Source organism: Amphiura filiformis, chromosome 6 (genome assembly GCF_039555335.1).
Source record: "Amphiura filiformis chromosome 6, Afil_fr2py, whole genome shotgun sequence".
Classification (NCBI taxonomy): domain Eukaryota; kingdom Metazoa; phylum Echinodermata; class Ophiuroidea; order Amphilepidida; family Amphiuridae; genus Amphiura; species Amphiura filiformis.
Window position 1 is genome coordinate 4,798,541 of NC_092633.1, and position 26,729 is coordinate 4,825,269.

Consider the following 26,729-nt stretch of genomic DNA (forward strand, 5'->3'; position numbering starts at 1 on the left):
TTTCCAATATTCTATTCATTTGTAACCATTTCTATAACATGCATGCCGAGAGTGATTTTGAGTATAATATGCACATGCGGTGTTACCTTTTGTTTAATTTATTTCATACCAAAATATATAAAAAGTATTTTCTATTCTGGGTTTTCTTTAGACTCACCTACTAACTTGAGATCGTTGGCAAAATCGAGAAGTTTGAAGAGATTTGCGATTTGAGGACCGTATTCCGATTGTTGTTGGAAGAACTGCACCCATATTCCTGGTAATTGGTCAAATTCCTCGAAGAAGGACTCTTGACGAAACAATAGGAACACGTATGGATTTGGAGGGTCCTTTTTGTAATATTTGGGTCCTTCATACTCAGAGATGGGCTGTAAAAGGAAAAATATATTAAGCCACTTTTGTTTAATATCCCCGTGTTCATAAATCATCGTCATTGGTAAATTAGTAAAATTACTCTATCATGACCTGTTATGCAATATTGATTTTAACGCGACAAACATACTTTTAAAGTGAGAAAAATTATCAGGAAGAAAACAACACACACAAATAGCTACAAATTAACCTCATATTTAGCCATTTTCGCCCCCACGTGCCATTTTTTTGCGCTTCGCGCGAATTTATTCCAGTTTAGCTTTATACCAGTTTAGCTTCTATATGGCAAAATTTTTCGCGCGCGATTGTACCGTTAACTTATTGTGGACCAAAAGGTGCTGGATTCATAATACTTCAAAAAAATCCGACTTCATCCCCCCCATTATCAAAAATAAATCACTACAGCTAGTGACAAATCTTCAAAAGTAAAGACTTTGTAGAAGATGAAAACATTTTTATATTTTAAAACATGAAGTTCATTGAAACATGAAATAAATTTGATCTGAGACACTGTAAGTTATTCGGTAGTAGGTCTATAGCTTTCAATACCAAAATTGATTAGCTCTGCACCATGCACACATAGTCCGATGAGTAAGACCTGTTTTTTCTTAGTTAGCAACTATATACTCCAGACTCTGATCGCTCAAGAAATATTAACTGCGAAAGACCACTAACCGCCCACCCGAAAAAAAATGGGCGGCGCGGTACGGTCACTTGACTTTCGCGATTCGTCTTTCTTGCGTCATGTGAGGTAGTGATCATAGTCTGATAACTTAAAGGAAATAGGTCCTACACCAGTGGCGTAGCGACGGCGTAGCGACGGGGAGGCAGAGGAGAACGTGCCATGGGCGCCACACTTGGGCGCGCCGAATTAACCAATTCAGCGTCGATTCTGCGCCCCATCCAGCGATGAAAGTCAAAATTTTCCGCGCGCTTCGCACTAATTTCAGCACAAGATCATTTTAAGTATCAATTTAAGACTGATATCCAACTTCATTATGACCAAAATTAATGCGTGATTGGCCCTATTTGTGCACATTTTAGCGCGCTGCTCGCGCATTTATTTCAAACATTGGGGAGGGGCGCAATTATGTATCCTTAGCCCTGGGCGCCACAACCGCTAGCTACGCCACTGTCCTACACGTCGGACTATGCACACCCTTGGTCAGGGGGGCACCTGATCTACTTTCGCCCCCGGGCACCCGTGGCCCAAAGTTACGCCACTGGTCATTTTCCTTTGTCCCCTCGCACTAAAAGTCTGGCTACGCTACTGGTTACATCTATTAATGTTATACCTCAAATAGACCTAATCCTAAATAGTCCTAATCTGTACATACCTTTCCAAATTTAATATCAAAATTATTTCCAGGAATATCTACATACACTCCGTGCAAAAAAGAAATGTCCAGCGTCTACTATAATTAAGGTGTACAAGGCATTAGGTTCTTCAATTCCCTGCACAGATGCTGTGAAGCCGTGAGATGTTTGCCAAGGTGTCAATGTTTCTGGGTTAATGGGGTCCAAGGTGTGGTCGGCTTCTCCTCCGATGTATAACTGTGACCGCAAGCTGCGTATGAACCTGAGGAAAACCAAAATCAAAATATGACGGTTATCTCTTTAGCCTATCGCTATACATATGCGGGTGTTCTCAACTTTCGAAGTGACGGGCAGTGGCGGCGCTACGGGGGCATTTCCCCTTCCAATTTTTTCTTGCCTGCTCCCTCCACTCATTGAGGCAAAAACCCCAAATTACGTAAATTTCCACTTTTGCGGCAAGTTTGCGTAAAATTGGTCGATTTACCCCCCTGAAATTCACTTTTCCCCTCCCAATGCCCCCCCCAGTGGCGGCACCAGGAGGCATGTACGGACAGGTTTTGGTGAGATATTTGACCCAAAAAAGGGGGTCATTGGGTGAGAATCACCTTGAAATGAAAAATGGGGTACATTGGGTGAAAAATGGGGCCATTTGGTAAGAGGACCCTACAAATGGGGTAATTTACAAAGAATTAATCCTGTGGGTAATTCAGTGAGACCTGGTTATTTTAGACAGAAAAGGGGATCATGAGCGCGTAATATAAAATCCGTTCAGACCTATTTAAATATGGGTTCATTAGGTGGCAGAAACAGGAGCCATTGGATAAATGGGAGTAAAAAAAAAGCACGGGGTTAATGTGGCCCCGCATCTCGTCACCCATTTTCAGTGAGTGCCCCCCTATATGATCATCAGTCTTTTAGATTTTGAATACTGAACTTTTAATGAAGAAAGAAGAATTGAATTAAAACATTTTTTCGAAAGCCAAAGAGCCATAAACACGCAACGTTTGGATACATCCGAGTCCAGAACTCGGACTCGAATCCTTTTGAAGTACTGTTTTGGACTATGTACAGGACCTGGACTCGGACTCGAACAGTTGGGACTTGGGACTCGGCTCCAGGAATCAGACTCGAGTCATCAAGTTCTGCAAATTGTGGCCTTTTTATCCTAATTTATTTGCCTTATTTAGAAATGCATAATTCTTTCTTTTTCTTTCTTTCTTTCTTTCTTTCTTTCTTTCTTTCTTTCTTTCTTTCTTTCTTTCTTTCTTTCTTTCTTTCTTTCTTTCTTTCTTTCTTTCTTTCTTTCTTTCTTTCTTTCTTTCTTTCTTTCTTTCTTTCTTTCTTTCTTTCTTTCTTTCTTTCTTTCTTTCTTTCTTTCTTTCTTTCTTTCTTTCTTTCTTTCTGTTGTTGACTTTGTATTTGTTATTTCTTTCCGTCCTTCCTTTCTTCCTTCTTTTTCTTGCTTTCTTTTCTTCATTTTTCACTGTGTCTTTTTCTTCCTCTGTGTCTAGTTTTTTCTTTCTTTTTTGTTGCTTTCTTTCTTCCTTTCTAGTTTTACTTTATTGTTATCTTTATCTTTCTCTAGTTTTGTTGCTTTCTTTCTTTCTTTTTGTTATTTGTTGCAAAACAGGTCTAAGGTTTCCTTGCGTGCCACCACTGAATTGAAGTCGTCCAGCCTTCAATTTTCATGCATCATTGCGTTTGGTAACTTGACAAGCTTTGACTACTCCATGCTTTGACTAAAGGGACAAACGCTGAAGGTATGCTTCGCCAAAGGGTGACCTGTGGTGACCTCGATCGATGAAACTAAGGAATAGATGGGTATCACTAAAAGCTAAAGTAGACCAGGAAAGTAGACCTATACGTGTGCATTTATAAACTTTTCTATTGATCTATTTTGTTATATAATTTCTATACTCTTGTTATTCGCAAGCTTCGACCTTAGAATTACACATGTTATCTTATCGAATACTGCACCACACTCATTTGTTAAAATGTCATTTTGGCTGGCCCGCAGCCCATCGCTCTATTGCGATTTTGACCATATAGTTTTAAGTAAATAAGCCTGAGACAAAAAAATACCATGGCTTTTTGGTTTAGACGAATAGACATTCCAATATCTGTGACTCCATCCACTTTATGAATAAATCATTACTGTATTTTGCCTTTGATCCCGGGCCTTTGATCCCATTTATGAAGTCTGACAAACTTTTGGTTGAGTAATTAAGTGGAACGTAAATAAAGCGTAGACACACAGTCAAAAATCGTTAGATCACGTGCTTCGCATTTGTTGAAAGTTTTTTTGAATCAATCTTCCTTTATTGTTCGCTTGTCCTTCAATTTGTTCCGTCTTTGTAGAAAACTTACACCAATATTGACTATCGTCACGTGCAAATGATTCAAGCCAACACAAATTGTCACAAGTAAGACTAAGTTTAAAATTCAATATCACAACACAATTTTTTTTTTTCTTACTATACGTATCGTATAATTGATATGTTGCATTTTAAGTGTAATTTTAATTGATCTCGTATGCTGTGATAGGGAAAGAAAATGTATTATGTTTGGAATCTAAATAATTGGATGCATAATACTCTTTCCAAATATGTATTTTGATTTCCCTCTTTGTGAAAGATATGCCGGTTCAAAATGGTATCGACTATCGAGACTTTTGGGATACCCTGTATGAGGTTAATTTGGGAGATACATAATATATACAGGCGTCAACATTGGGGATGCTTATGGACCATTCCCCTTTCCCCACCCCACTCCGGATCTACGCCAATCTATACAGAGGTCAGTAGTTCCCATACTATTTTCCTGATTGATATTTTGTTTTCTTTGTAGAAGCTTTGTAGAAAAATTATTAACCAGTATCGATATCGACACATGCAAATGATTCAAGCCAACACAAGACATTGTACTTGTCTTTATTGTAATTAGTAATTTAAAAACACTTAAGGTGGTACTACACCCCTTGATAAATTTGTGACTATTTTTGCATTTTCTCAAAAACTAATAACACACTGGTTACTTAAGTTATGTATATTATAGGGGCAAGGAATCCAGTTACTACACTGGAATTTCAGTGACTCAAGACAAGCGGTACGTTATTTATGATAAGAAAAGAGGTACCGCTAGAATGTACCTCATTTCTTAACATAGACAATGAACCACTTGTCTTGAATCACTGAAATTTCAGTGAAGTAATTGGATTCATTGTACCTATAACTTTTGTTACCAGTGTGTAGTTAGGGGTACACCTTAAAAGTAGTTTAAAGCTACATGTACATGTATAGCATGAATGATAGGGCAGATGTTGGTGATCTAAAATTGAGTATTATCCGCTTTTGCATCTTTTCAAGTATACAAGCATACAAAGTAAACGATTATGACAGCACCGCATCTCAAAAATATAATATAAACTGCTGATAATAACATAATGATAGGCCAATAATAATAATAAATAATCGTCATCATCGTCATAATAACGATTAAAAAATCCATACCTGGTTTTTCGTGAATGACAACATCAAGATAGCTCGTTATAGTTGTAGCATTGAAACTATCTGCAGGAAACAATCGATCTCCCAAAGAAAGTGACGTTGGGTCCAAATTAACACATTCTATGTTGTACTGAGGGAGTCCGTTTTCGTTTAATGGACATCTGGCGAAGTAACTGTAGCCAAACCAGAAGGCGTTGTTGTCTTCCATGGTAGATCTAATGGCTTCAATGCAACCATCAAATCCTGCCTGAGTTCCGCGGCTTTCTGGGGAGCAGATTCCCGGAATTTGAGCCTCCGTAGCACCTGCAATAGTTCAAACATTTGTAACAAATATTTTTAACTTATACAGGTAAAAGTGAAATAGAAGCTATCCATAGGTATGAGCTATTAGAGCATAGTTCTAAGGTCTATAATCAGAGAGAGAATTAATAATGAAAGGTTTAAAGAGAGACAGGGGCGGAGAGAGGGGGAGAGAGAGTGAGGGGAGAGAGAGAGAGAGAGAGAGTTACATGCAAACTGACAGTCTAAGAGCTCGAGGAGCCAAACACTGAAACTTAAATTTTATTTAACTTCAGTAATTGTAGCTATAGTTGTATAAAGCGACCATAAAAGAACTCTTAATGAAACTTGAACAGCCTTGGCTGCTCGACTGAGCTGAATGGAAGTTGCGCTAATGATGAAAAGTTTGGTCAGTTTACTTTGTTAAATAATTGCTCTAATCACCACAGCTCAAATCTGCTGAAAAAAAAGTTAAAAACTTAATAGTAAGCAAAAAGATGTATTTTGTACTTACCAAGACATGTTAGAAACACGAGCACTAAAATAGCGTGGCGATCCATTTTAAGGGTCATGTGTTTATGAGTTCGAGGTAAATCGAAGAAAGTGTTCGAAATAACACAGTGAACTGTACGGTCATGTGATTCTGATCAATACCAGGACTGCCTCTGTGTATATCCTACGTAAATATCACTTTTCTTTTCATTGCGTAATAACATCTTTAAATAAAGTTGCTCGGCATCTTGGCTGCATTTTAACTCCCTTTCAAACATTATTTTTGTGTGTTTTACTATATACACAAATGAGTCATTTGCATGAAATCATTAAGCTTCATTTTATATGCCAAAACAAAAAATGAACTATTTACACTGTATAACGTGACCACCACTTTTCTAACACATTCTTACCTTCGCTTTGAACAGGTTTATAGTTTTGTGGATAACAACATGATGATTTTTAGTCATGATGTTTAGGAATTTGATACTAAATGTTGCACTTTATAATAATGCGCGATTTCCATAAAGAATAGATTCTTATCTGTTTTCCACAAAATGTTAGCTTTCATTGATCACATTATGTCCCCTTTTAATTTTGAGCCAGCAAATGTGGTAAAACAAAGAGCATTTCATTTGCTCACCAACGAAATACTGTCTACATCTGTGGCGTAGCCAAGGGGAGGTGCCCGCTTATCTTGCCTTCGCTTTTGATATGTTTGAACGGGTTAGTTTTGGGATTACATGATCATTTTTAGCCATGATGTTTAGGAATTTGATACGCAATGTTGCACTTTATAATAATGCGCGATTTTCATAAAGAATAGATTCTTATTTGTTTTCCACAAAATGTTAGCTTTCATTGATCACATTACAATGCATGTCCCTTGAGGTAAAACAAAGAACATTGCTATTTCATTTGCTCACCAATTTATGTTCAAGAGTTTAAAGTTCAAGAAACAAAATAAATGAACAAATCAGATTATACGTAAACACTTTTTTTTTTTTATTCTTGCCTTGGAATTTGATACTAAATGTTGCACTTTATAATAATGCGCGATTTCCATAAGGAATAGATTCTTATTTGTTTTCCACAAAATGTTAGCTTTCATTGACCACAATAAGGCCCCTTTTAAATTTGGGCCAGCAAATGAGGTAAAATAAAGAACTATTTCATTTGCTCACCAATTTTTGTGGAAGAGTCAAAATGCTACAAACGAAATTCAGTCTACATGTCAGTGGCGCAGCCATAAAGAGTCCATAATGAATAGATTCTTATTTGTTTTTCCCCAAAATGTTAGTTTTCACTGATCACGTTATGTCCTTTTTAATTTTGAGCCAGCAAATGAGGTAAAACAAAGAACATTGCTATTTCATTTGGGATCATCCGGTTCAGAGGTCAGAGAAGTTTTAACTCTAGTAGCGTTTTAGATTTGAAATTAAACTCGGTACTTCTGAGGCCTCTGACGTCATGTCTGAGGAAACTTGCAATATGTCCATATATCGAAAAGGGGCCACAATGTTGATGATTTTATTATGAATGAGCTTACTCTGATAATGGACTTATGGTAACAAAGCTTTTGATTATGTGACATCGCTAATGCGCGGCTTTGTTGGATACCCGTTATTGACTACGGAGAAATGAGGTAAAATAAAGAACTATTTCATTTGCTCACCAATTTATGTTCAAGAGTCAAAATGCTAGAAACAAAATTCAGTCTACATGTCAGTGGCGTAGCCAGGAGAGGTGCCCCGCTTATCTCGCCTTCACTTTTGAACAGGTTAGTTTTGGATATAACATGATAATTTTTAGCCATGCATGATGTTTAGGAATTTGATACTAAATGTTGCACTTTATAATAATGCGCGATTTCCATAAAGAATAGATTCGTATTCCACAAAATGTTAGCTTTCATTGATCACATTGTGTCCCCTTTTAATTTTGAGCCAGCAAATGAGGTAAAACAAAGAACATTGCTATTTCATTTGCTCACCAATTTATGCTCAAGAGTCAAAAGTTCAAGAAACAAAATAAATGAACAAATCAGATTATACGTAAACACTTTTTTAAACACATTCTTGCCTTTACTTTTGAACAGGATAGTTTTGTGGCTAACATGATAATTTTTAGTCATGATGTTTAGGAATTTGATACGCAATGTTGCACTTTATAATAATGCGCGATTTTCATAAAGAATAGATTCTTATTTGTTTTCCACAAAATGTTAGCTTTCATTGATCACATTACAATGCATTATGTCCCTTGAGGTCAAACAAAGAACATTGCTATTTCATTTGCTCACCAATTTATGTTCAAGAGTTTAAAGTTCAAGAAACAAAATAAATGAACAAATCAGATTATACGTAAACACTTTTTTAATCACATTCTTGCCTTTACTTTTGAACAGGATAGTTTTGTGGCTAACATGATAATTTTTAGTCATGATGTTTAGGAATTTGATACGCAATGTTGCACTTTATAATAATGCGCGATTTTCTTAAAGAATAGATTCTTATTTGTTTTCCACAAAATGTTAGCTTTCATTGATCACATTACAATGCATTATGTCCCTTGAGGTAAAACAAAGAACATTGCTATTTCATTTGCTCCCGCATTTGCTCACCAATTTATGTTCAAGAGTTTAAAGTTCAAGAAACCAAATAAATGAACAAATCAGATTATACGTAAACACTTTTTTAAACACATTCTTGCCTTTACTTTTGAACAGGATAGTTTTGTGGCTAACATGATAATTTTTATCCATGATGTTTAGGAATTTGATACGTAATGTTGCACTTTATAATAATGCGCGATTTCCATAAAGAATAGATTCGTATTTGTTTTCCACAAAATGTTAGCTTTCATTGATCACATTATGTCCCCTTTTAATTTTGAGCCAGCAAATGAGGTAAAACAAAGAACATTGCTATTTCATTTGCTCACCAATTTATGCTCAAGAGTCAAAAGTTCAAGAAACAAAATAAATGAACAAATCAGATTATACGTAAACACTTTTTTAAACACATTCTTGCCTTTACTTTTGAACAGGATAGTATTGTGGATAACATGATAAGTTTTAGTCATGATGTTTAGGAATTTGATACGTAATGTTGCACTTTATAATAATGCGCGAATTCCATAAAGAATAGATTCTTATTTGTTTTCCACAAAATGTTAGTTTTCACTGTTCACATTATGTCCCCTTTTAATTTTGAGCCAGCAAATGAGGTAAAACAAAAATACCTGGATTGACTACGGGAAATGAACCATTGAAGAGTATCCCGTCCTTCGGATGGTAAGCCGTCGGTCCCATAGAGAGCCATACCTGACCTGTTGCCTACATGTACCTCACAGTAAGTTTCGAATAGAGTATGATGATGTTTGCCACAGTGGCGTAGCATGGGTCATCACATGGGGGGTTGGCACCGGATCTGATTGGCGGGAGGGGGCACAAGCCGTTTTTCGGCAATTTTCCTATGTTTTTTTTTTTACATTTCAGATCAGACCCCCCCCTGTGCCCATATGACGCTACGCCACTGGTTTGCCATGAACTCCGATAGAAATAAGCCACCCTTCAGTTGGAGGCTTTCTTGGGTTTTAAACATCAAGGGTTGTTGTCAAGTAATTCAATTAAAACGGGTAATACAATATTCAGAACATTTGAGCAGCATATTTTATTGTAAGAAGTACAAAATAACACTTGAATTAGCGATATGGTAAACACTTTATTTGCATGAGAAAGGTGTAATTAAATGCAATTCTGTTACAATTTAAAAGTCAATGAACAATGAAATAAAATGAATTATCTTATATTATATTCGCGGTAGAAGTGACGTATAAGGCTACCATAGCAATAGATGAATACAATTTTTGACTATATCATCCTGCACTATACAACGTTCACGTGGTATAGATGATCACTCGCACCTTTAAGATTAGTATCTTTGAAAAGAGCGGTATTGTATTCAGTCGAGTCTATGATTGCAGACATACACCGGTGATGAGTGCAACCTGCAGGGCGATCTATTCAAAATTGTACTCATCTATTACTATGGTAGTTATTCCGATTATTGCGTCACTTCTACAGCAAGTATATAGGCCCTAATATAAGGGGCTCTTATATTTAAGACAAGTATAAATCATGAATAATTTTTATTATAAGATTTTTAATCAATGGAATATTCTAGTTGAAATCCATACATACCCCCTTGTGGAAGACATGGGAATGTGAATTTCAAATGTGGTCACCTGAATGGGTGACTCCATTTGAAATATGGGATGGGAGATTAAGGTCATGACTTCAGCAGGGGGTGTCCAGCAAATACAAAACGTTTTACAGAAAATGTTTCATTTACAGAAAACGTTTCATTGTTACGGTTATAAAACGTTTTAATAACGTTCCAACACATTTTTGAGCTTGAATATGATGCCACATAATGCCAGTGGACCATATGTTGATACCAAGGACGTCCGATTTTGGATCGTGAGCATTGATGGCATTATCAGAATGATTTCGGAAATTTGCGGCTTCTCCAGACTGGTGGGTTTGGGCCTATAGGCCTACGTCTTCCTTTGCTCTCGACTGGTGGGTTAGGGCCTACGTCTTCCTTTGCTCTAGACTGGTGGGTTAGGGCCTACGTCTTCCTTTGCTCTAGACTGGTGGGTTAGGGCCTACGTCTTCCTTTGCCACTACCAGAGGAATGTCCGTCATCGAATTTCCTTGATTTATCACTATCCTCTGAAAAAAAAGAGATCAACAAAATTATTATGGTGATGTGCATGACTCAATTAATGTTATTGTGATTTCACATAATGCCTAAAAAAGATATTTGAATTATCTGTGTAAAGGAGCGGTTCTTTAATTTATTTAATCCTACAAATTACACAACCGGTGTCGGGCCTGGCCCTTCTTCAGGTGAAAAAAGCAATGCATGATTGTAGAGAAAAAATACGAACGAAATGTGATATCTTATCTTACTATAAATAGGGAAATGTTGTATCTATCTATCTATCTATGTATGTATCATGGAAAGGCTCCGTCAGTTTCGATCCAAATGTCGCCAAATTCATACGGGAGATCGATGAATATACGGGAACGTGTTTAAACTTTATTTGGTTGAAAACGGTCAAGAATTGGCCTCAAAATCAGTGAAAATGTGGTACGTTGCTATGCTGGGTAAACAAAAAAGGGAGTCAATTGTCAAGCTAGCCCGTGCGCGTCGTACGGGCGTATCTAATGCCAAGCCGCTCGCGTAGCTGCAGCGATAGCGCGCAGGTAACGCAGCACTACGCCATGTCGCGCGTAAACGACGCAGAGTCGCGCAATGAATGATAATACGGGTGAACGACCGACCGTAGGCGTAATAAATACGGGGAAAAGATGTGTGTTAAAAAGTACAAACAACATGAAGAGGTAGGCCTACTGTAATTAAAAAAAAACAAAATGAAGACAAACAGGTAGGCCTACGAGTATGTGGGTTAGCCTATAGTTAGTCACAGTAAGAAAATGAAAACGGGAATAAAATAGGCTAAAGAAGGAAAGAATAATAAAATCTAATAAAATTAGATGATTTAAATAAAAAAAGCTATTAAACTGAGGACATAACTAAATAAATAACATGAAAACGGGAAATCACAAGCTAAGCAGCAAATAAAAAATGAAGTCAACAGGGAAATGTAAGAAAGGACAGGTTTAGAAAATAATGGGAACGGGATTGAGTAAATAAAAAACATGGTGACGGAAATTTGCAAGCTTAGCAGCAAAATGTTTTTAAAAAATGGAACAAAATTGGCCCATGTAGAAGAAACTAAAAAGAAAGAAGCTAAAATGGAAACTTAGGCTTAACGAGGGTCAGACTCAGATAAATGAAATTTACCTTTTCAATGATTCTACCTGTTCAGTAATTCCTCCCGTTTTAGTGAACGCTCCCAGTGAACACTCACCTAGCGGGGACCCGCGCGTAGCGCGGGTGTCCCGCTAGTCTTACTATAAATAGGGAAATGTTGTATCTATCTATCTATCTATCTATCTATCTATCTATCTATGTATCTATGTATCATGGAAAGGCTCCGTCAGTTTCGATCCAAATGTCGCCAAATTCATACGGGAGATCGATGAATATACGGGAACGTGTTTAAACTTTATTTGGTTGAAAACGGTCAAGAATTGGCCTCAAAATCAGTGAAAATGTGGTACGTTGCTATGCTGGGTAAACAAAAAAGGGAGTCAGTTGTCAAGCTAGCCGGTGCGCGTCGTACGGGCGTATCTAATGCCAAGCCGCTCGCGTAGCACAGCGATAGCGCGCGGTAACGCAGCACTACGCCATGTCGCGCGTAAACGACGCAGAGTCGCGCAATGAATGATAATACGGGTGAACGACCGACCGTAGGCGTAATAAATACGGGGAAAAGATGTGTGTTAAAAGTACAAACAACATGAAGAGGTAGGCCTACTGTAATTAAAAAAGAAAACAAAATGAGGACAAACAGGTAGGCCTACGAGTATGTGGGTTAGCCTATAGTTAGTCACAGTAAGAAAATGAAAACAGGAACAAAATAGACTAAAGAAGGAAAGAATAATAAAATCTAATAAAATTAGATGATTTAAATAAAAAAAAAGCTATTAAACTGAGGACAGAACTAAATAAATAACATGAAAACGGGAAATCACAAGCTAAGCAGCAAATAAAAAATGAAGTCAACAGGGAAATGGACAGATTTAAAAAATAATGGGAACGGGATTGAGTAAATAAAAAACATGGTAACGGAAATTTGCAAGCTTAGCAGCAAAATGTTTTTAAAAATGGAACAAAATTGGCCCATGTAGAAGAAACTAAAAAGAAAGAAAGAAGCTAAAATGGAAACTTAGGCTTAACGAGGGTCAGACTCAGATAAATGAAATTTACCTTCTCAATGATTCTACCTGTTCAGTAATTCCTCCCGTTTTAGTGAACGCTCCCATTTACTCACGAGGGATTGAGTAAATAAAAAACATGGTAACGGAAATTTGCAAGCTTAGCAGCAAAATGTTTTTAAAAAATGGAACAAAATTGGCCCATGTAGAAGAAACTAAAAAGAAAGAAAGAAGCTAAAATGGAAACTTAGGCTTAACGAGGGTCAGACTCAGATAAATGAAATTTACCTTTTCAATGATTCTACCTGTTCAGTAATTCCTCCCGTTTTAGTGAACGCTCCCATTTACTCACCTAGCGGGGACCCGCGCGTAGCGCGGGTGCATCCCGCTAGTACTATTAAAGAGGAACTTGCCGATAATCGATACTTTGAAGAGGAACTGATCGATTCATCGGTATCATCTCGGAGATTATAGATAAATTATAAATTAATAAATAGATAAATAAATAAGTTCTAGCATTTCCAGATGAATGGTAAATGCATAGATAGATAGATAAATTAATAAATACAAATAATTATTTGGATTTATTCGGTAGATCAACCAATGGTGGCCCGCTTATTTACGGTCCGTTGCTGCGTTGCTATACGCGGATTACGCACAGGTCGTGGCAACTTCCCGACGCGCTAATGGTAACAAAACTTCCAGTTTCATCTACGGAAAATATCACATCTCTTAGACGGAACTAACAAATTAATGGCTGAGACAAAGGTGGTTTTAAGTTACGTATTTTGAAAATAAATGGTCCAAGTGATCTAATAATTTTGAAAGTGATATTAGTTTATCCGTTCGTGGTGACTTTCGACGGAGAGTGGGCATTATGCGGCATGGTAACCGCAACGGCTATAATAATAAATCAACTGCATTCGTTTATGCAAATTATGACTTTCGGAAACTTCTTTTGTGATGACTTTCCGAAGATTTTAAATTCAAGGTAGGCCTAGGCATATATACGGTATTGGAAAGTAATTTGAGTTTATTCGTTTGTCATGTTGTGATGAATTTCGATGGGGAGTGTGGGACATCATCCAGATTATAGCATGGTATAAAACCGCAATCGCTAAATATCCGTGGCGTAGATTTCTTTTTGACATTAGGGGAGGGATGAAAACATTTCTTGAAGTAGGCATATTAATAGTGAATCCGGCATCTTTGGGCAACATTAACAATGGCGTGGATTTCTCTTGACATGGCATGGGGGATGGGTCCGTTTAAATCAATTTCTTGCAATAGGCCTACAGTGAAGCCAGCATCTTGGCGACAGAATAATTTATGGCAACCTAATTAGGCCTACTGGTGAATTATATTGTGCAAAAGTGGAACAAATTCGCACGAAGGCCGCAAAATTGGCACTTTTAGTTTGGCCAAAAATGAGGTTAATTTTGTCAGAAACCCACATCTATTATACATGTGTGAACTTGGGGTGATTGTACGGACCATTGACCTTATCAAAACATTGGGGGTTATACCCACCCCAACACCGGAATTTACGCTATGTAACTCAACCTTCTTGAAACCCAATGTTGCTATAGGCCTACTTGATGAAACAGAAACACATATAAAAAAAAAGAACGAACGAAAGAAATAAAGGAACCCACATACATGCGTCAACATGGAGGTGATTCAGTATAGATCATGCCCCTTATCGGAATATAATGGAATTTATTACTCATCCCGGGATTTATGCCTATGTAAAGAAAGAAGAAGGAAGGAAGGAAAAAAGGAAGGAAAGAGGGAAGGAAAGAGGGAAAGAACGAGGGAAAGAACGAAAGAAAGAAAGAAAGAAAGAAAGAAAGAAAGAAAGAAAGAAAGAAAGAAAGAAAGAAAGAAAGAAAGAAAGAAAGAAAGAAAAAAAAAGAAGAAACAACGGGAAAGCAAGAAAGAGAAAGGGAGAGAGAAACGAAAACAAAGAAGAAATAGACAGAAAGAAAGAAAGAAAGAAAGAGAGAGAGAGAGAGAGAGAGAGAGAGAGAGAGAGAGAGAGAGAGAGAGAGAAAGAATGTGAAAAGCAAGAAACAGAAAGAGAAATGGAACGCAGGAAAGAGAGAAACTGAAAGAAAAAAGGGGAAGGAAAGAGGGAAAGAAAGAAAGAAATAAAGAAATAAAGAAAGAAAGAAAGAAAGAAAGAAAGAAAGAAAGAAAGAGGAAAGAAAAGAAAGAAAGAAAGAAAGAAAGAAAGAAAGAAAGGAAGGGAAGGAAGGAAGGAAGAAAGAAAGAAAGAAAGAAAGAAAGAAAGAAAGAAAGAAAGAAAGAAAGAAAGAAAGAAAGAAAGAAAGAAAGAAAGAAAGAAAGAAAGAAAGAAAGAAAGAAAGAAAGAAAGAAAGAAAGAAAGAAAGAAAGAAAGAAAGAAAGAAAGAAAGAAAGAAAGAAAGAAAGAAAGGAAAAAGGAAAGCAAGAAAGAAAGTGAGGGAAAGCAAGAAAGAAAGGGAGGGAAAGCAAGAAAGAAAGAACGGGAAAGCAAGAAAGAAAGAACAAGAAAGAAAGAACAGGAAAGGGAGGAGCAAGAAAGAAAGAACAGGAAAGCAAGAAAGAAAGAACGTCGTTTGCAAAGTAGAGGCAAAAAAAAGGGAGGGAAGCAAGAAAGAAAGAAAGGGAAGCAAGAAAGAAAGAACGGGAAAGCAAGAAAGAAAGAACGGGAAAGCAAGAAAGAAAGAACGGAAAGCAAGAAAGAAAGAACGGGAAAGCAAGAAAGAAAAGAACGGGAAAGTAAGAAAGAAAGAACGTCGTTTGCAAAGTAGAGGCAACAAATGGTAGGCCTACCACATCACTAACCGCGTAATAATTGAGCTGTTAAAAGCGATACCAATTGACATGATTACCATTTCCATCGTTTATACTAACCGATCCCGTTTACTAATCGCTCCCATTTACTCATCTAGCGGGGGCCCGCGCGAAGCGCGGGTACCCGCTAGTACCAACAAAACACGGACGTCTGAGAAATAAGCAACAAATTAAGCAACGGATAGTTGTTGCAAATAAAAAACACCGTACAAAATTCAATTTGGACGTCGGAGAAATTGCTTATATAATAAGTTGGATTTCGGTCTTAAAACGGTCTTTCAAATGACTATTATTATGTTGAAATGCTTGAAGCGTGCGAAAATCCTGACTAAACCGATTGGAGGGGGCGCGGAAATGGTCGATTCGGTGCCTCACTAAATGGCCTATCATTTTCTTCGGAAGGGGGTCCCAAATATACGGGGGGGGGGGGTCATACATTTTTGGAAAGGAAAATAGGGGATCATAAACTTTTTGATGACCAAAATGTAGGGAGTCACAAGATGACCGCAATTTTATTGATGCCGACTTTTTGTAAATTTGAGACCCCCTCCCCTCCTTCCGAAGAAAATGATAGCCCCTAAGACGACACAGGGCATGTGCCCTCCCTTGCCCCTATCTACGCCACTGATGATTGGATATCATTGCCGATCTAGGGATCTCCGGCTCATCACTCTATTAGTTTACATACCATCAACGGCTGCGGGTGTTGGTGCATCCGTTATTGGTGCAACCGTTATTGGTGCATCCGTTGCGCCGCAGGGGCCAGACACACCCACATACGCACAAGCATCTGCTTCAGAGAGCCCCAAAATATCCATCGCAACTAGTGCTATGCTAGCATCACCAGAAGCTGATGATGTAAACCAATTTGCACCTACGAGTTCAAGCTCGTTCTCCTCCACAAATCGGTCCATTTCAAATAAACATCTGTCGATAAAATAGCATAACAAAATTTGTTTTATAAGATTTAACTACATACAGATTTAACTTAGAAATTAAAGTTGTGTGCGGTAGCATACATTAGCCTACATTAGCTTACTTTCTTTCTTTCTTTCTTTCTTTCTTTCTTTCTTTCTTTCTTTCTTTTTCTTTCTTTCTTTCTTTCTTTCTTTCTTTCTTTCTTTCTTTCTTTCTTTCTTTCTTTCTTTCTTTCTTTCTTTCTTTCTTTTCTTTCTTCTTTCTTTCTTTCTTTCTATCTTTCATTCTTTCTTTCTTCCTTCCTTCCTTCCTTCCTTCTATCTTTCTTTCTTTCTTTCTTCCTTTTCTTCCTTTTTTCTGTCTTTCTTTCTTTCTTCCTTCCTTCATTCCTTTCTTCTTTCCTTCTTCTTATCCTCACCTGTCAAGAGCAGCAGCATCCGTACAATCCGGGGTATATTGGAATGGATTAATTCGCACACGCTTTGTTTGTTTGTAGAGCATAGTCTGTGGCCTGACGGTCAACGTTGTTAGTACAGGAGCAAAATACGGAAGAACGGTGTTCCCCATGTCCACTCTACCAAATGGAATATTGGTTACCATCCATTTCATGAATGGTCTCTCTGGTGATGAAATCTCCGCGAAATTGGGTGCCCAGATGAACTGCAATAGTGTGTAATATTCCCCTGAAAATGTGACAATTGACAAGATTGATCAAATCTTCAAATCTTTTGTATGATTTTTACTCTCCTTTGTTATTTAACTAAAATGTTTTATTCCCAGTTGCAGGTAAAAGTACAGTTATTTCCAATTACAAATTCAAAGTGACCTCTGATAAGACAACCGTTACTATTTAAAGGCATACCCTCACTTTATTTAATACGATCATTGGGTATACCGATCATTAGACGGATAATTTGTCATGATTTCAACTTAACAGAAATGTGTATACATGTATACACATTCTGTGGTGTCAAAAACATGACAAACCAAGCCAACCAGCACAGCCTCTGGTAGCTTCTGGTTGAGCACTCTCGACTACTTTTGGAGTTGCTGGTTGGCTTGGTTTGTCATGTTTTGACACCACAGAATACGTTTCTATTAAGTTGAAATCATGACAAATTATCCGTCTGATCGGTATGACCGTAAGTGAGGGTATACCGTGAAACTATTAGTAACGGTTGCCTTACCAGAGGTCTATACTTTGAATTTGTTTCTTAGCTCACCTGTAATGGGTTTGAGCACAATTAATTCAAAAGATAGTCACCTGTAAAGTAAAGTTGTTATTTCCAATTATGTCTTTCACTTTGCAATGGTGTAGACGTTTGTCTTTAAATCACCATGAATGTCCATGATTACTGCTCGGTATAAAAAAATCTCCAATCTAAATGCAAATATTTTGACGAATGTTCAACAGCACTGACCAAAACATTTTTAGAAAAAAAGTAAAAACTATTATGTCACATACCAATAAAATCTGTAGGCAGAGGGACGAGTTTCATCTTGACCAGTTTAATGGCAGGCGGATCTTTGAAGTCAAATGGAGCCAAGAATCCATCACCAATCGGATCAAGATAATAAGTTTGATCCCTAGAAAAGAATTTAAAAAATCGTTGTTTAAATAATAGTTATTCCGATTATAATGCAATATGCCAATATATCGTAAAACCTCGTCTACAAGCATATAGTGTGTTTTTGATGAAAGCTAAATTAAAACGAGACAGCCGTAAATATGCAAATACAATAGATTGGTCCTACAATAGTACTTGTTTGCATATGTTTGTATCGGTAATTAATTTGCTGAAACTCCATAATATTATAATTTTGTCGATGAACGGGGTTTGGATTAATTTAGCTTTCATCAAAAGCACTCTATATGCTTGTAGACGAGGTTTTACGGTACGCGATACATATAGGTGTAAGGTGTTACGTTACGGATTCAAAACAGAAATAGTTTTATAATTTTCAGCGTTATACCGCCCAGTTAGTTGTATGTAGATCTAGTAACAGTTGAGCTTTCTTGAACATTTTTTTGACATGATAGGCTTAAAATTAAATGTTTCTATCAAAATATAATTTTCAATGTTTTTTCACATGATGTTCGTTGTGAAAAATAGAAAAGCGTGACATTAAAATTTCTATAGCTATTGGTTTAAAACTAGCTAAAACTAATCGTCTACAATATGACAAAACATGTTTTTAAACTATCGCCTTGAAGTGAACGTTATCGTGATAATTGAGAGGTAGCACTGTATCATGACTTACTCGTATGCGTAATTATTGCAACAAACAGAGAAATTTCGACCGACAGATTCATGGGCCATGAAAACACTAACACTGAATTTAGCATCGTCAGGAATGCGAGCAAGGCCATACTCACGAGCAGCTGCAATGAAAGAAGAGAAATTATATAATAATTGATTATACATTTACATTATGTTCCATATTGAATTGCATGACAATCGGAACTTCAGACGAAGCAGCAAAAGCATAGCCTACGTAACACCACTTTCTACATAATGGACTTTTCCAGAAAAGTTTTTTGAAAAGTTGATCAAATATATTTTGGTATGTAAAAGGAACCTTTAATCGTTAGCTTTAATAAACAATTATTTCAATCAGCTCACAACTTTTGAAGATATGCCCTTTTAAAGAAATGTACCCGTTTTTCACTCTGTGCATGGGATGGGTCATACTGTGGAGTAGCCTGCAAGATCACCAGACCTCACATTGATTTCTTCCTTTGGGGCAAAATCCAAAGCGACTATGAGCGAGGACCACCAAGATCTTCGCAACCATATTACGCATGCATTCGCAAGTAGGCTCTCCTCTGGCGCAGCTAGGATGGCACGCAACAAAGCTGTGAGCCGATTTTTTTAAAATTATTTATTAAAGCTAACGATTAAAGGTTTCTTTACATACCAAAATACATTTGATAACTTTTCAGAAATAGGAGAAAAATGAGGGTTCTCTTGGGGGGGGCACCCAGTATGATTACACAGGTCTATACGCATGAAACAATTTACAACACATCAACAGTGATAGCAAAGTAGACTTTCCTGTTTATGGATGTCCTTTTAAGGGGGTACTACACCCCTGTGGTAAATTTGTGACTATTTTTGCATTTTTCTCAAAAATAATAACACACTGGTAATAAAGGTTATGTATATTATTGGGGCAAGGAATCCAATTACTACACTGAAATTTCAGTGACTCAAGACAAGCGGTTCAGTATATATGATAGGAAACGAGGTACATCCTAGCGGTACCTTATTTCTTATCATAAATAACAAACCGCTTGTCTTGGGTCACTGAAATTCCAATGTAGTAATTGGATTCCTTGCCCCTATAATAAAGTTTATTGTATTTATACAATAAACAAATTTACCTCCTGTGAAAGAGTCTAACCCTGGTTCATAGCTTGTGCTTGGACAAATCAATATGATTGATTTATTGATTGGTTGCCTAGTATTGGCTTTATATAAGGACCAATGAGGTTTAAGGTCTATTGTTGGAAGTAGCCAATGGGAAGTGGTTAATAACCTTCTGACACTGCCAGTGGTTCAGGGATTAGGCACATTTTATCTGTCATGGAAGGAGAAGGTTGTGTCTCCAATGTGAAGAAAATTTTCCCACCCACCACACCCAAAACTTTGGTCATATCCCAGTATTCAATACCTTTGTGGACAGTCAACAGGGAGCATTCAATTTGGCTGGGAAGGTATCCATATCGTACAGGGTATAGAGGTACATAGACCTAAAGGGTATTGCAGTCTGCGTTTTAATGGTAGCTTCTGGGCATGGGCAAATTACCAGGAAGAGGGCGGTTAAGCTGACCAAGGGAGAGGATTCAATAAGTGCACATTTTAACTTCTCTTGGAGAGGTTAGGCCACATTTGGGTATACAGATCTAGGTGTTCAGGAAATCCCTTTAAAAAGGGTTCTGTAGCTTGCCGGTTAATACATTGCTGTTAACTTCTTTAAAAAGTTGGGCCACACTTGGCGAGTGTGGAAAGGGCTTGAGAATAGCCTGGAGGGCCCCGTATCTTACATGAAATTAATTTGGGTTAACTTCTCTGCAAGAAGAGGAGTTGGGCCACACTTGTGTGTGGGCCAGGGAAATTCCCCGGAGGCCCCGTATCTTATGAGGAATTAATTTGGGTTAACTTATGCAAAAAGAGAAGTTGGGCCACACTTGCATGTGTGTAAAGGGGCTGAGGAAATTCCCTGGAGGGCCCCGTAGCTTACGGGGAATTTGGGTTAACTTCTTTGCGAGACAAGAAGTGGGGCCACACTTGCATGTGTGCAAAAGGGCTTGGGGTAATACCCTGGAGGGTCCCATATTCATTAATTCATTTTCATTCATTCATTTCTTTCATGCATTTAAAATGTATTGTACAAGGAATTAACTTGGGTTAACTTCTCAGACTTATCTCTGAGAAGTTGGCCCCTTATTAAATTCATTCATTTTCATTCATTCATTCATTCTTCATTGCATTTCATTTACAAGGAATTAATTTTGGTTAACCCCTCTATGATAAGATAAGATTGGACCACACTTTGTGTGTGTGCAAAAGGGCCCGGGAAAATTCCCTGGAGGGTCCGTATCTTATACAAGGGATTAAGTTGGGTTAACTTCTCTGTGAGAAGTTGGGCCACACTTTGTTCCGGAGAGGCTCCGTACCTTACGGGTAAGTAGTGTAGGCATGAGCTCGGGAAATTACCGAGAGGGCCCCGTATCTTACGGGCGAGTAATTTAGGAATTGGCTCGGGAAATTCCCGGGAGGGCCCCGTATCTTACGGGTGAGCCAACACTGTGCGTACATGTAGATGGGAGCAGACTCTGTATTTACGGGGAAAGTAAAGACTATCCAGGTCAAAATTGTGGCGGTAAAAAAGGGACAGGGCCACAAATTTAATCTTGAATCCAATTATATGAAAATAATTGGATCACCATAGGTAATTGTATAAGTGTTTACAAATAGTAATAATTCGTAACTAATAAATTTGAGAAATAGTGCATGAGAAGTTGAACGAAATATGTCAAATATCCAGATTACTTTCCTGAATGTTTACGGCTTCGGGAAAGTAGAATTAATGTATATGCACTTTTCTAAGGAATTTATATTAAAGGATTGACTCAATAAATGTATGTAAACTTCTCTGGAGAAATTTTCTCTTGAAAAGTTAAGCCAAGTTTGATGTAATATAACGGTACCCTTTGGGTCCGTATTTCATTGGATAAGCTGAAGTTAAATCCAATTCTGGTTTACAAATAAATGGAGATACTCCTGACAGATATGCCAGCAAAACTTTGAGTAAAATGTGCCTCATTTCATCTGGGGGTAATATACATAACTTTGGTTACCACTGTGTTATTAGTTTTTGAGAAAAATGCAAAAATAGACACAAATTTATCGAGGGGTGTGGTACCCCTTAAGGACAGAAAAACAGTAGCCTGTGCATCACAGGGGCGTATAGCAAGAGCCTTGGGCGCATGGAAAAGGAGTAGTGCAGTGCGGGGCTCTTTTAATATGATCTCCTTTATCAGCCCTTATTTCATTTCCTCTTTTGCTTTTCGCTTTTGCTCGGGGTCCCTGAACCATATGGGCCCCTGGACTTCGTCCACACTGTCCACCCTGAACACGTATGAATCAAATCACTCACTGCACTCAATTTTACCACACGAATACCCGTCAGGTTCATTTATAAGCCTACCCTGTTCGACAAACATAGGACATATGTTTGCAATACGGCTTTCTAAAAGAGACTGAGCTGCATATGGATCGGTACGAGACATCAACCAGTTTACAGCAACTGGACCTGGATTAGAAATTTAAAAAAACAGAGTAGGGTTAAATACGAGAAATCAACCAGTAACTATATACTGCCACATCCAGGTGATGGAGTTTCGCGCTGATACTTGTTTCTGCTATTCGATAATTTAGTTGAAAGACTCCTTAAAATATTTAGATTCTATTAGGCCAAAAAAAAAGGTTCGTCTCAAAGCTTGCGCGCGCGTTTGTAAAATCCCACGATTTGACAAAAAACAAATGCGGAAATTTTTTTTTATTTCAAAAAAATTTTTTTTATAGTTTTTCCAGAAAAAATCGGCGAAAATCAGACTTTTTTCTCAAAATACCATGAAAAAAGTCGGGAATAAAAAAATAAAAAAAAATCGCATTTCGCATTTGTTTTTAAATTTCTCGTGAGCTTTGAGACAGACCTTTTTTTGGCCTTACGTGACCCATCAGTATCGCGTGTCTGCATAACAAATTAAAGTCTCAGCAAGCTAGTGCTTTAGTCGGTTAGTTGAAAATACATCATTGAAATTGGTGACTGATGAGATAATTTCGATGCTGATTATCAGATCTGTTAACCAACAGACATTTCGTGGGTTTTTTTTTCACCTGCTACACTCTAAAAAATATTTTACTCAACACTGAGTAAAAGGTCACAGCTCAACAGTTGAGTAAAAAATTACTCAACATTGAGCTCATTGGGTCATAACTCAACAAATGAGTAAAAATTACTTGATGTTGAGTAATTTTTTACTCATTTGTTGAGTTGTGACCTTTTTACTCAATGTTGAGTTTTTTACTCATTTGTTGAGTTGTGACCTAAATGAGCTCAATGTTGAGTAATTTTTTACTCAACTGTTGAGCTGTGACCTTTTTACTCAGTGTTGAGTAAAATAGATTTTGCAGTGTACACCTAGTACTCACCTACTAACTTGAGATCGTTGGCAAAATCGAGAAGTTTGAAGAGACTTGCGATTTGAGGACCGTATTCTGTTTGTTGTTGGAAGAACCGCACCCATATTCCTGGTAATTGGTCAAATGCCTCGAAGAAGGACTCTTGACGAAACAATAGGAACACGTATGGATTTGGAGGGTCATCTTTGTTATATGAGGGTCCGCCATACTCAGAGATGGGCTGTATCGAGGTAAAAATATATATAAGAACATTATACTTTTAATAAACACAGCCAAATTAAAAAGTCACCATTAGTTCCATCCCCATTTAAAGGGGCATTTCGTGATCCACAGCCTCATCCCCCACTTTTTCCAAAAAAGTTGAGATTTTTATATCACTGGAAACCTCTGGCTACATAATGTTTATGTACCAAATATTTCTTGCAGATTAATTCGTTTAGCAAAAATATCGTTAAATTTGAATTTCGTTCTGGTATACCAGAACGAAATTACAACACATTGTCTATGGAACAGTGTAATACACATAATCATGCATAACTCGCAAACGCAAAATCAGAATCAACTGAAATTTTGGAAATAAGCTTTTTGCGTGGATATCTACTGACAAATGTCATAAAAAGAGGATGCTAGGATCACGAAATACTCCATTAATCAGAGTCTGATGAGTTTATGGCAAAATAATTTATATAATAATTTTCCATACACTTTCTTTCAAAGGTTGATACCAAATTTGATACCAAAAGTTTAATCATCGTGAGCATAGGAACCGTTGTTTGGAAATTCGTGCAATTTTTAAAGAAACTTTTCACTTGTTTTCTGCAGTTTGCACACTCTTCACTTTGCACCCGTGCATGTGGATATGGTTATAATATATGGTAAATTTCAGAACAACGTTAATTCAGACAGACCTCTATTAATATTATGACCCAAATAATCTGTACATACCTTTCCAAATTTAATATCAAAATTATTTCCAGGAATATCTACATACACTCCGTGCAAAAAGAAAAATCCACCGTCTACTATAATTAATGTGTACAAGGCATTAGGTTCTTCAATTCCCTGCACAGATGCTGTGAAGCCGTAAGATGCTTGCCAAGGTGTCAATACTTCTGGGTTAATTGGGTCCAAGGTGTGGTCGGCTTCTCCCTCCGATGTATAACTGTGACCGCAAGCTTCGTATGAACCTGAGGGAAATCAAAATCAAAATATGACGGTTATCTCTTTAGCTAAAATTTTTGTAAAGACCTAAAAATTTTAGGTATTTTTTGGGAACAAATACCGGTAGGCTATAGCTTCAATACGAAATGTCAACATTTTCAAATGAGGATCGACTTTTCCTCCCAGCTACATGCACTTCAAGTACATATCATTAGATTTATAAAGTTTACTTCGAGGACTGTTAAATATCAAAAATAAGAAAATATCAATTTTGAATAATTTGCCATAAAATTTGTATTATATCGCGAATTAAAAACAAAATCCAAATTATTTGATATCAAAAGAACAGTCCTCGTATTCAAAATGCATTTCAATATGTCTGATGTGCTCTCATGTCCCACAAAACATTACTGTGCAAACGTTGCTATCCGTTCCCTCAATAGTCCATTAACAATAATGATAATCACAATATCCTAAAAACAATTATTACTATTATTAAAAAATCTATACCTGGTTTTTCGTGAATGACAACATCAAGATAGCTCGTTATGGTTGTAGCGTTGAAACCACCTGCACGAAACAATCGATCTGCCAAAGAAAATGTGGTTGGGTCAAAATTGCCACATTCTATGTTGTACTGAGGGAGTCCGTATTGGTTTAGGGGACATCTGACGAGATAATTATAGCCAAACCAGAAGGCGTTTTTGTCTTCCATAGTAGATCTAATGGCTTCAATGCAACCATCAAATCCTGCCTGAGTTCCACGGCTTTCTGGGGAGCAGATTCCAGGAGTTTGAGCCTCAATGGCACCTGTAATAAGTCAAACAGAATAATATAATGCAATTTTTAATATGAAAGAGAGAGGGGTGCGTGACAGAGAAAGAAGGAAACTAAGAGCCAAACTGGCACAAAGAACCAGAGAAACAGTGGCGTAGCTAGGATTTTGGAACAGAGGGGGCACAACTTGTAAATGTACCGACAGAAATATTTTTTTACCGACGGAAGTTGTTATTTGTTGACCCAAATTTTTTTTGCATGGTTTGAAAAAGTGAAGAGCAAAAAAAAAAAAAAAAAAAAAAAAGGATAATAGGCACTACTAACATAAAAACACATAATTTTTATGTATAATTCACAATTTTTCATCATTTTTTCTTATTCTACCCTTTTTTCTGTCACCCTGGGTGAAAAATATCCCACTTTTTTTTCAACAACGCCTTCCGTCTACCGACGGCCATGACGAGCGGGGGGGGGGCACCGGCCCCTGCCCACCCCCACCCCCACTGGCTACGCCACTGCAGAGAAACCAAACACTAAAACTTAAAGGCCCATAGTGAGCCCAGCGTATTAAAGTGTAACAAAATTAAAATTGTTTATAAATTCCCTAAAAGTGAAGGATAAGTCATTCAAACTGTCATTAGGTATTTTTGAAACGACAAAATTTGGCAAAAAAAAACCCCAAACAAACGACGAAAACAGCAGTATTGACAAAGTTGAAGCCCCATTCAAATACATGTAGCCAAGTTCTCTACTATAGAGAAATTACAGATTTGTGTCAAATGTCTAGCCCAGGCCCGTAGCCAGGATTTATTTGGGGGTGCTGATTTTGAAAACGGGGACTTTTTTTTTCAAAATTTGGACCTTTTTGCACTAGGGCGGATTTGGACATTTTTGGACCAAAAAGGCATAAAAAACCTCTATTTTTTCGCTCGCTACGCTCGCAGGTGAGACTTTTTGGGTCAAAAGAGGAACCTTTTTGGGCCTTTGGCATTTGGGGTGGGGGCGGGTGCGTCGCACCCCCTGGCTACGGGCCTGGTCTAGGCTATATCTAGGCCTATATGTTATGTTAGCACATCTATGACAGTACCAACGGTGCCAAAACCTGAATTTTGATGATTTTTACGATCCTCCCGATGATCAAATCACTGAATGGGCCTTTAAATGCTCTGTGTCTATCTATAGGCATAGGCTGCAATATAAAAAGCCTATTAAGTTTTGAGGTATTTTCTTAAAATGTCATGAGCTATAACAACTGAACCAATACTAGAATCGTTTGTGCTAATTTTAATGCATTTTTCATGCTGGTTCCAAATGATGATCATGAAAATGAATTTGCACAATTCTGAAATTTTTGAATATTTTAAGAACATGTGAAATTTGTCGTCTGTAGTCGACACCCGCGTTAAAACATCAGCAGTGTTAATAAGAATGATCAGGGGTGATAAGAGAACTCTTACTAACTTCTTACTACATGATCATGATTATGCATAAGGCTACCGAGCC

At 37.4% G+C, this 26,729-nt stretch overlaps 2 protein-coding genes across 2 annotated transcripts in view; both read right to left on the minus strand.

Annotated features, from left to right (window-relative positions):
* Positions 1-6,098, minus strand: part of LOC140154855 (uncharacterized) — a 16,845-nt gene extending 10,747 nt beyond the window's left edge. Inside the window, exons 1-4 of the mRNA XM_072177503.1 lie at positions 5,989-6,098; positions 5,199-5,498; positions 1,710-1,951; positions 158-368 (exon numbers count right to left, since the gene is read on the minus strand). The gene's annotated coding sequence lies outside the window, so the exon portion shown is untranslated. The remainder of the gene's footprint in view (positions 1-157; positions 369-1,709; positions 1,952-5,198; positions 5,499-5,988) is intronic.
* A 3,574-nt stretch (positions 6,099-9,672) lies between these two features.
* On the minus strand, positions 9,673-25,308 carry LOC140154189 (uncharacterized protein C56G2.4-like). Its single transcript, XM_072176797.1, has 9 exons — positions 24,960-25,308; positions 24,234-24,475; positions 23,298-23,508; positions 22,291-22,395; positions 18,838-18,958; positions 18,041-18,162; positions 16,994-17,258; positions 16,346-16,584; positions 9,673-10,704 (listed from the first exon to the last, which is right to left on the minus strand). Exons 1-9 carry the CDS (start codon positions 25,162-25,164, stop codon positions 10,631-10,633), a joined length of 1,584 nt encoding a protein of 527 aa, XP_072032898.1. The 5' UTR covers positions 25,165-25,308; the 3' UTR covers positions 9,673-10,630.
* Between the last annotated feature and the right edge of the window lie 1,421 nt (positions 25,309-26,729).

What these genes read in the sequence shown, in the direction of transcription:
- LOC140154189 (XM_072176797.1), bottom strand. Translation starts at nt 25,164, where the DNA reads ATGGAAGACAAAAACGCCTTCTGGTTTGGCTATAATTATCTCGTCAGA. An exon ending in TCCTATGTTTGTCGAACAGG is followed by an intron (nt 18,959 to 22,290) that starts GTAGGCTTATAA and finishes CTTTCATTGCAG; the next exon opens with CTGCTCGTGAGTATGGCCTT. An exon ending in GATGCTGCTGCTCTTGACAG is followed by an intron (nt 16,585 to 16,993) that starts GTGAGGATAAGA and finishes TTTTATCGACAG; the next exon opens with ATGTTTATTTGAAATGGACC.